The sequence below is a fragment of the Artibeus jamaicensis genome, unplaced genomic scaffold (assembly GCF_021234435.1).
Source record: "Artibeus jamaicensis isolate MK-2021 breed Jamaican fruit bat unplaced genomic scaffold, CSHL_Jam_final contig_240, whole genome shotgun sequence".
Lineage (NCBI taxonomy): Eukaryota > Metazoa > Chordata > Mammalia > Chiroptera > Phyllostomidae > Artibeus > Artibeus jamaicensis.
In genome coordinates, this window is record NW_026521506.1 from 14,434,753 (window position 1) to 14,445,656 (window position 10,904).

The 10,904-nt window shown below is 43.4% G+C and overlaps 1 protein-coding gene across 1 annotated transcript in view; it reads right to left on the reverse strand.

The window, feature by feature from the left end:
* Window positions 1-10,119, reverse strand: part of GPC3 (glypican 3) — a 452,502-nt gene extending 442,383 nt beyond the window's left edge. Inside the window, exon 1 of the mRNA XM_037146361.2 lies at window positions 9,769-10,119. Coding sequence (XP_037002256.1) covers window positions 9,769-9,943 — 175 coding nt within the window. The 5' untranslated portion in view covers window positions 9,944-10,119. The remainder of the gene's footprint in view (window positions 1-9,768) is intronic.
* Window positions 10,120-10,904: the final 785 nt, after the last annotated feature.

Below are 10,904 nucleotides of genomic sequence, written 5' to 3' on the forward strand. Positions count from 1 at the left end.
TCATTCTCCAGTCATCCTCTGTGCTGAATAACATTTTCTCTTCTTTTAATATTTTCATGGATCATAATCATCCTTGGATACAGCTCAAGGAAATCCCTCAGCATTTCTTGCCTATATCTCTAGTTCATCTTTCCTCCATTTTCCCCACATCTGTGCTCCAACCAATCCAAACTATTCCAGTCCAACAAATGTGTCGTTTGTATCTCAGTTCTGTACCTTGCACACACCTGGTTGAACCAGCAATGTGCTAAGGCAACTAGGCACCCTTCCCCCATAGCTCAACAGCCCTTAGACCCCCACAAGGTGCCCAACTTTATGGCAGCTCTCATCCTGCAGCCTTGACATCCATGGTTTTGCTTAACTCCCTACCTAGGCAGTGAATTTATTTTATTCATCAGCTGTTAGCTCAGTACCTGGCATAGAATCAGTGCTCAATAAATGTTGGTTGAAGTCAAAACTGAATTTTAAAACTTTTGAATATTTATGCAGAGACAGCATACAAAGTTCACTATTAGTAGGTTCCTTTGCTGAGACTTTCCATGTTTTCTAAAATAGTCAAATGTAGCCCCCAATATAATCAGTCCGTGAAAACTAACCTGGAAACAGCCTCTTGGGTCACATTCTCATTTCTGTGGAGTTCAACATGAAATACAGGCAATGCTAGAAGTAATTCTCCACAATGAGCCAAATTCACAGTATGAGTTGACCGTCACTACCTAATGAAGATCACATCTCTGTACTTAGGGAAATGATGGAACTTCATAAATGACCACTAGCTCTATGATATCAGTGACGATTAGTTCTGCAACAATTTGGGGCCAATCTAATTGAAAATGATTTATTCGGGCTCTTGAAAAACTGTACCCCCTAGCTCTTCCTAGTGTAAGTTAGGTTTACTCTCTAGATTATGAAGGGTGTACAGATGTAGAGATATTATATGTCTATATGTATGAATGTACAAGTGTGTGTGTGTGTGTGTGTGTGTGTGTGTGTGTGTGTGTGTGTGTCTGTTGGAAGCAGGCAGGCAGAGCTCAGAACCTCCAGATCCTTTATGAGTGGCTTATTGTTTATACCTGAGATATATGAAAGCAAGGCTTTCAGGACACAAATGTAAGGTATAATTGTGAAAGACCACCCACTGCTTAGAGTAACAATTAACAACTTTCAAACAGTTTAAATAGCACACAATTATTAATCGTGGCTATCAAAATAATAGGAGTATATATTTATACATATATAACCTATGAATATAAATATATAAAACATACCCAAACACCACATTTAGATAAAGCTGCAGCTACAAATCTCTCTCTACTTGACATACCCTCCTCAAATTTCAGTTTTGAAAGAGGGGCAAAAGGCTTCCAGGGTCCCAGAGAATAGATAAATAAGCTTTCATTCTTCCACCCCTTCCTCCCTCAAGTCTCTGCTTCAGATCAACTTAGACAATGATGCATTCAGAGAATCAGTCATTTTCTAAGTATATGCCATCCTAGGATCTCGTTCAACAGCGATCAAGTGCTCCAGTCCATGTCATTAGCTGTTTAGTCTTACATTAATTCTAAACTATTAATAACTCTGTACCAGCCACTCTACTCACCAATCCAGAAGATATGATAAATCAAACATGACTCCTGCATTCAACAAGCATAGAGTCTGACAGAGGCTATAAATAAACAATGTACTTCAAAAACAAGGATATTAACTAAGAAGAAGTACAGATAAAGTATTTTTGGAAACCAAATACAATTGGGACATATCTCTGTCTTATCTCTGTGCACGTGCAAATTTCCATATTTAAATTATTTTTCCGTGTGTTACTTGCCAGTTAACCTTCTTAGATATACCAAAACGAAGGCTTTTAATCTCTTCCCTGCAGCCAGCACTCTAACCCTTCCTTTCTTCACCAGATTTATCTAATCTTCGACCATCCATTTCTTCAATCAAAATTTTACAAAGAGCAATGGACATTCCCAGGATTCCAGTGTGCTGAGTTTGGGACAAGGGGAGCAGAGCCATAACTAAAGGAGGAAACTATCAAATAGAATTCTGATATTTTCAAGTGAACATCATCCCTTTCTTTTTTACCCTCTTTCCTACTTGGGCCTCCTATCTGAAAGAAATCCTGATGTGTCATTCCTAGCCAACTAATTGAGTTTTCCCAGCTGACTTTGAAAGTTTGTCCTGCGTGGTTGATGTGGCTCAGTGGATTGAGCACCAGCCTTTGAAGCAAAGGTTGCTGGTTGATTCCTGGTCAGGGATAAAGCCTGGGTTACAAGACAGGTCCCCAGTAGAGGGCGTATGAGAGGCAACCAATTGATATATCTGTCCCACATAGATGTTTTCTCTCCCTCTCTTTCTACCTCCCTTCCCCCTCTCTAAAAAAATAAATAAAATCTTTTTTTTTAAAGTTTACCCTAATCCATACAGAAATTAAGAAAACTCTCATGAGGCCTTTTATCCTACTCCAATAAAATTTCCATGGCTGAAAGTCCACTTTGGGTTATATCCTTTTAAATATACATTTATGAAGTGTGATGTTAGACGTAAGAAACACCAAACACTGAGAAAAAAACTTACACTCAGTATGTATTTCTGTAACTGACACAAATTTCATCATTATTTTCACAAACCTAAATAAAGTGAAGATAAATATATGCACTATGTATATGTGGATATGTTTAACTTATCTTTAAACTACTTAGAACAGCCTTGTAAACAAGCACAGAATACTTACCTCTTATAAAATCTGGTTAATCTGCTTTTTCTAGGGAGTTAAAGTGCAGCCAAATTAACTAAACCAACGTCCTTTATCAGTTACCTATAGACAACAAATGGATTTTGGACCTGAAAAAATACTTATTTTGTTATTAGTAAAAATGAATCAACTACTTAAATATTGGCTTTAGGAAATTTTATATTCATAATACATTTCTAACTCCATTTCTTCATTTAGTCTACAAATATTTGTTGAGCACCTATTCATTGCACTGAGCACTGTGCTAGACACCAGGGATCTGAAGATCAGATACAGTCCCCAACCTCAAGGAGATTACAGTCTAATAGAGATATTATGAACATGTACCTTGAAGATGTCATGATCAGGATTTATCATTTCCAGTAATAAAGCTATTTTCAAAAGGCAGACTCAAAAAGCCCAATTAAAATTCAACTCTATTTTTAAAAAATTCAACTCTAAAAGTTTGTCTGATACTATATGTATAAAAAAACAAATCCATGCTTCATTATGAATGGCAATTTTGAAAAATATAGAATATTCTCAAAATCATCACTTCTGGGAAACACATCTTTCAACTTTCAGGTGGGCAGATGGAATGCAATGAGTGAAGGTTTCTTTTTTGTAAGATTTTATTTATTTATTTTTAGACAGAGAAAAGAGAGGGAGAAAAACAGCGTGTGATTGGTTGCCTCTCACACGCCCCCTACTGGTGCCCTGGCGTGCAGCCCAGGCATGTGCCCTGGCTAGGAGTAGAACTGAGGACCTTTCAGCTTGCAGACTGGCACTCAATCCACTGAGCCACACCAGCGAGGGCAGAGGTTTCTTTTATGAATTCGATGTTTTTGTCCCTTCTTATTGCCACTTTCACTTACATGTTCTCTCCCTTCCTATCAATTATTTATCAATGTAAGCCTATTAAGTATACTTCAAAGAGCTTAGTAGATTTACTAATCTAGCATAAAACTACAATTTCAGCTACTAGAAGTAATTATCTGTTTGGCACACTAGCAATGCATTTTGGTCCTAAAACTGACTCCTTTTTACTCATAAGGAAAACAGTCTCACAAGGCTTTATCCAGCTATACACAAAGAGAGTCAAAAGTGAAAATACCTTCCTTGTTAATCAATCTGGATTTGCTTCTGGTTAAAAACAGCAGACAGGTATTTCTAATAACTTATCACTTGAATAATTGATCTTTAATTGGCCTAATTTGAAGGACAGAACTAAATCTTTACTTTGTGTATCCAACAAGGTATTCAAGCGAGACTACAATGTTCTAATGAGCGTTTTCCCCTCATACACAGCATTTCAAAACACATATTTTCTCTGTTGATATGCCCATCTTCACCTTGCTTTCTGAATTGCATTCTCCCAGTCATTACATCTCAGAAGGTAAATTCCCATTACCTTATGTTGTCTCTAAAGCCAGCCTGGTGCTTACGGCTTGGATTCTATTTTCTGATGCTCATTTCTTAATGGAGTGCTAGGGGATCCTCTTTCAAGCCAGACCATTTGCTAAATAGGGGCAGATGAGTGGGGGATTCTTCTGCCCACTTTCCAGTAGACCCTGGATTACCAAAAACATCAAGCCTGTTTATAAGGTTGGCTAGGGCTAAATAGATGTTGGCTCATGGTATGGTCTCTTGATTTGCGCCTGTGCACAAATTCTGATCCTAGGTCACAGAAACCTGTGAGGTACTTCAACAACAGGTCTGTGCATGTGTTATATAGCTCAACTCCCAAATATGGCAATGTCAACATTAGTGAGAAAGGTCTACCTGACATTAAATCGGAGAGAGTTTGATTTAAGAGATGTCTTACAATGTATGTGCTCTAGTAATCGTTGCTCTGTAATGATACTAAGTCATTCATAACAATGTTGCTAATTTCAACTTGTTCTTTGAGTATTCAACATGAATAAGCCCTGCCTAATGGTAAGAGTCACTAGCTAACCAAAGTAAGCCTGCATCTATCTCCATTCAAAATAGATGTTGTCTGAAAAGTTTGTCCACATACCCCAGTGGTATGCTACAAAAATTTGGACTTAGGCTTTTAAAATAAGTAAAGTGATGTATAGCTTAAGAAAGTATTTGAGAGTTCATGGTGAGTACATAATGATCTAGAAATTCATCACTATCAATTATCAATTCTGTGCTAAATGACCTATGGTATTCTTAGCATTGTGTTCAACACTGCATGAAAAGCACTGCTTTCCCTTTAAGAAGCTTATAATCTAAAACATACAAACAACCATATGCAGAAAAAAGCTAGAGATCAGAGTAAAAGGAAGCATTCACAAAAATGTACAAATTCAGCATGCCAGAACTTTTCAGTTGAGCAATATGATCCCCAGTGAAATTCTTTCCAAATGATGTATCGTGTGCACAAGTTACAAGTGATTATCTTCAATTTTCTTGGAAATGAGTAATAAGATACCCCTTAAGACCCATGTTTTTGTATATGCATCAAACACTAAAGTTGGCGTGGTCATTGATAGCTGCCATTTAAGGAGAAAACATATTTTCTGTTTTGTCTCATAGCAGACAAATCCAGGCCTCTTTTCTCCCAGGTTGGTAATAAGCAGCCTTTTTCTAGGCTACAATGAACAGCCAACATTGCAACTCTAAAGATGGAAATAACAGAATGCTCAAAAATATTGCATCAAAATATTGGATACAACCTATCAGCCCATAAGAAAAAAAAATGCAAAACTGACACCATCTGCGGCATCCGACATCAATCAAAACCTTCTTATGCCTGTTTTTACTAACGCTTACAAATGAAATTTGCTCCAAGAATTAAGAAAACTTTTTAAGATGGCGACCCTATTAAGAGATTCCTCCCTATCTCCCACTTCATCTCTTCTGTTCTTTTCCCTTGCCCAGGCTGGCTATTGTGACCATTTCAGCCAATTTCCTGGAGGTATTTTCTAGCCCTTTTCACCCTATTTAATCCTACAAGTTTCCTGAGAAGCCTGTTTACTTGTATGCTCCCCCACTAGACTTTGAGTGCCTTGACAAAAGGGACTGTGTCTTACTCCTCTCGGCACCCCCAGCACCTAACAGAGCCTGCCAAGGAGCAGGAAGTCTTAGACTCCTTTCATGAAGGACAAGGTGCTCCACTGATCATCAGCCATCTCCTCAATCAGACTGAGGAGCCCTTCTAAGCATATCTCTCTACCAAACATCAGGATTAATGTAATAAATCTATTCAGACCACATTTGAAAGAATTTGCTAAACTCTTCCAACTTAGCATACAATAATACAACTTTTTGAAAGTTTTAACAAATCACCTGCTCGCCCAAATGTCTAGTGCAGTCTCAGTGCAGTCTCAGAGGAGGGAAAACTCTCCCTCACCTCAGTTATTTGCTCGCTGACATTATGCCTGCTAACTGCTTCAAACTGATTGGGGAACCGCAGCTGACAACCCAGATACCATTGCTAGTTCTCACACTTTGAAAAACAACAAATACCAAACTCTCTCTCTCTCTCTTTGTCGCAGGACTGCCGATTTTATTTTTATGTTGTTTCATCTATTTTGAGGAACTCCAAGTCGCTTTGTCTTTTCATGGCTGCTTTTTACTCATATGGGCATTTGGCCTTCTGAATTGGTTCTTGCACTTTCCAAGGTCCTCTAAGGCAAGATTCTTCGATCTTTTGGGAGTTGCAACACTTCTACAGTCTGTTTGATTTTCTAATTCTCATCCCTCTCCTTCGCCATCACCCCCCAAAAAAGTGGTATATGGCATTCATAAAGTGAATTACACTTGATTTTTGTTTAGAGGAATTTTTTTTCAGACTTCTGTAACATTCCCTTGAGACAATTGGAAACATCATTGTCTGATTACTAACTCACTTTCCTTGTCTAAAATTGTATCCATTCTTGATTGCGCCTGTGGGTAGGTTAAGCAAAACAAAATAAACATCTAGACTTATGAGCTCATTGGCTTTTTTCTGAATTTTTCTAAATTAAATAAGGGCAAAAGAGCTGCAGTGAAAGTCAGTTATATGGATTTTTCTGCCAAATGGTAACTCTGTGTGCCTGGTTTCCATCTGTGGTGCTTTCTAGGTTACAAATCCCTAAAAAAAAACACACACACACTGAGGTATGAAAAGATCTATGGATTTGGGGGACATGCTATTTAGAATTGCTATCCTGTGCCTCTGAACACTCGAAAAGAAATGGGAACATAAGATTGCCAGGCTTTTAGATCAGCTTTGTGGAAGTCTAGTGTAGTCCTTCAGCAACAGTGATTTATTTTTTAGGCTGGCTGATTTCAAATGCCACTTAGTCTCATCCATATTAGCATAAGAAATGTACCTTTATCCACTCTAACCCAATTCTGCTAATGGCAGAAGTTAGCAGTCAATCCCAAATGCTCCCCCTAAGTGAGATAGGACATTCTTGAGGATTTCTCCTTACTGTGACCAAATCTTATTTTATCTGGGACAAAGAAAGCTTTAATGCCGTTATTATAGTGGAGCCAGCAAACTGAACATAGCTTAAAATATAGGTGGGGAAAAAAACGTCAAGTGGTCATCATGATGGTTCGTAACTCAAAAAATTTGCAGCTCTCTTTCCATTTCGAACCACTGATCGACAGCAGCAAATTACACATTTATTCATTTTGAAATTATCCACTTGCCATTGTATTTAGTCTGCCATTATCGTCTTTTCTCTGAAATACTGATGAGCTCTTTCTGCACATGGACATTAGGATTTTCACCATGTTTTCCATATCCACAGTGACCATATTTGCCCAGCTAAAACTCAGAACACATGGTCTCATGCCAGCACAAAGTACTGGAAATCTGCACTGCCCCAGTAAATCCAGGATATATGGTAGCTGTATGGGTATCACCATATTTGAAATTTGGCTTTGCTCCAAAGCAAGTCAGAACAGTGCCTGCCATGTAGAAGGTGCTCAACACTGCATATATTTGTTAAATAGAAGTGAAGCAGGGAACGTTGGATTCATATGGTAAAGACCTTTGGAAAGTAATTTTTGTACGAAGTTTGGGAAATACGAGTGGGAAATGATAAATTTACCAGTCCATGTTCTCTCTAATATGGTTATCCTTAGGCCCAGAGTAAAGGAGCTAGGAAGGAGAGGGAGCACAGGCCAAATCTCATACACACAGTGTGTGGGCCCTCCCAATACTTTTATACAGATGCTGCAAAGAGGCAGGCAGCCAGAGAGCTGGGGGAGGGGAAAGGAGGAGGAGCGAAGGCCTGAGTGTGTGTAGAGGGGGTTGCTCAATCAATATCTGCATTCCCTCTGACCGTTTTCTTCTTTTAAGCACAACCTTTACTCCCTGGTTTCAAATCACCCAACCACAACTCCGGACCCATTCGTCCTGCGGGGGCTTACCCTGTGAAGACCAATTTTTACATTATCACCAAAAGTATGTTCTCGGGCTTTAGCAATCTAATTACCGTGGCACTGAGAGAAGAGAGAGAGAGAGAGAGAGATTCGCCAAGTTGCTTCAGCTCAGTGGAACTGATTCATAGGTTGCCCCTTAGAGCTCTGCACACACCCACGTGGTATGTTATCCGCGCTTAACAGCGGAGAAGGTAGTTCTACCCTTCCTTAGAGGGAAGTCCTGCAAAGCAATATGTAACATACGCACAAATGCATTTCGGTCACCAAAAAGGGTAACCAATACCTTTGCAACTACACAGCAGGCTCCCTTGGCTCTTTTTATCCACCTAAAGAAAAGACTGAGGGCGCGCTGGCTGCGTAGGTAACCTCCCGCTAGTGAACTAGCTAGTGAACGATCGCTGGCAGCGCCCACAGGGCGCGCATCACACACACAACTTGGTCCAACCATCAGGCCCGCCTCTCTGATTTGTTGAGAGCCAAGAGCCAAGTTTGGGCGAGGGCAGCTCCCGGATCCCTCAGAAGTGCGGGACCCCCGCCTCGCTGGATGCATTGGTCAGGAAAAGACCCTGGAGGCCACAAACATCTTACGGTTTGTGAATACCGTACCGGCCGTTTCTTCAGAGCGCACCTCTGGTAAATTAACCTGTTTGAAACCAACTCTTCTTGCCCGCATTGTCAGTGTAGCAACTGTGTAGCAACTTGTTCTGATGAGATTCTAAATAGGCCTTTTAGTAGTCCAACTGCGGGACAGTCAATCACACAAGGCCATTAATATTAGTCTGTTGACAGCGGCAACCCTCAGCTAAGGCTAAAACATGCCCTTACAAAGCGATCTGATAGTGCAGAACAAAAGGAAGGAGTTCAGAAACTTTTCTCCACCTAAAATCATCTCCCCTTCAGGGTCCATTCTGTCAAAAAGGCTGATGAATTTGAGAGTTAAAGGAGTTATATCATCTTTGGACTCCTGCTCCTTCGTCCAGCAGCACCATTTTTGAAGCGATTTTGCCAACCTAGAGAAGGGACGCTGTTTTGAAGGAAAAGGCTCAGTGCTCCTCATTTGGGGAACTCTCCTCCTCAAAAGTTTCCCTCTGTGTATCTTTACCTGGTACTGCTGATTCGGAGACCTGTCCTCAACTTTGCCTGCACTTGGGCCCACGAGCTCTGAAACCCAGGCTTCGGGAAGGAGGGCCTGGGGGCAGGTTGGGGAAAGAATGGCTGAAGCTGCGGTCCAGCAAAGGCTAAAATTCTGGCACTTACGTGTGAGCGAGGGTGGCAAATTCCCGAGGCACCGGTTCGGATGTGAGGCGCTAGTTTTCGGAGGCCCAGGGAGCCAGCTCCTACCTTCCCACCCTCCCCTCAAAATGGGCGCTCCGGAACAGGCCATCCCCGCTGATCCTCCTACTCGCACCTTCCCTGACAGTAGAGCAAATACAGGGAATGCAGTTAGGTCCACACACACTCTTCTTCCTTCCCTCGGGAGACCTGGTCGGCTCAGGGCACAGCGACCACTCCCAGGTGCCCAGCAAGCAGGGTGCATGACCGCGGCCTCCCCCACCCCGGGGCTAGATCACTCGGGGTAGTGCTACCATGCGCCCCCGAGCCCTCCGTTGGGCGCGGGGAACGCGCGAGGGACTCCTCCTCACCTGGCACGGGGGTTTCAGGCACCCACTTGAGTCCGGGCTGCAGTCTCTGGAAGAAGGAGCGAACCTGGTGACAGGTGGCGTCCGGTGGTGGCGGTGGAGGCTGCGCCTGTCCCGGGCAGTCCAAGCTGAACAGCATCGCCACCACCAAGCACGCGGTGCGCACGGACCCTGCCATCCTGCTGAGCGGGAGCGAGGGGAGCGCGGGAGAGTGGCGCCGGAGACAAGAGCAGTCCCAGGACAAGGCAAGCCTCGCAGTGGCCGGAGGAGCGGGAGACGTGCCGCTACCCAGCCGCTGCAAAAGTTTCCTCGCAGCTACCTGGGCGCTGGGCGAGGGCGGGAACACTCGGCTCCAAGGGCGGGGCGGGGCTGGCCGAGGCGGGGCGGGGCGAGGAGGCACCGGGCGGGGCGGGGCGAGGCCAACTCCCCGGCCAAGGGGCGGTGGCGAGCCTGCGGGTGCGGGGCGCGGGTCTGCGGGGACTAATGGGGCTATGTGGCGTGGGGACCAATGGGGTCGGCGTGAAATGAGGACGCCGAGCGCCTGTGATGGCTCCTGGCAGCCCGGCCCCGCTATCCGCTCGCCGCCGTTCTACACAGTGCTCTCTGGCATAACTACTGCAGAGGGGCTGCAGGCTCCGGCGTGCTGATTGGTTTCCCAGCAGCCGTCCCCTCTGACTGGCTCTGGGAGAAGTTCCCCAGCCTCACTCCTCCTTCCCGCCGCCCATTGGCCTACAGCCGGGAGGGCTTTTCCCTTTAGGATTTTTGCAATCGCTCCATCCTTCCTTGGGGAGTGTAGGGATTCCTGGCTTAAGTTCCCCTTTCTGCTTTGCCACAGTTCTCCCCACCCCACCCCCAGCCCGGTCCAGCTCATCTCTGGCCACCAGAACCACACAAGGTCATCCTCCGCACAAAAGCCACCTCCTCTTCTTAGTCTCTGAGGGGCTTCCCTCGAAAGGTTTTCCCGTCGCAGCTACGGCTGGGTTCACAAATAGTCACCATCAGGGGCAACTGGAGCTCGCTGGCGGGTTTACAGCCTACCTCATCTCTGAGTACTGTACCTAAAAAGTCTGAAAGCCTATGAGGCTTACTAGATTTGATTTAATAAAACCACACAAAGTAGGAGAAAGCACCTGATTCCA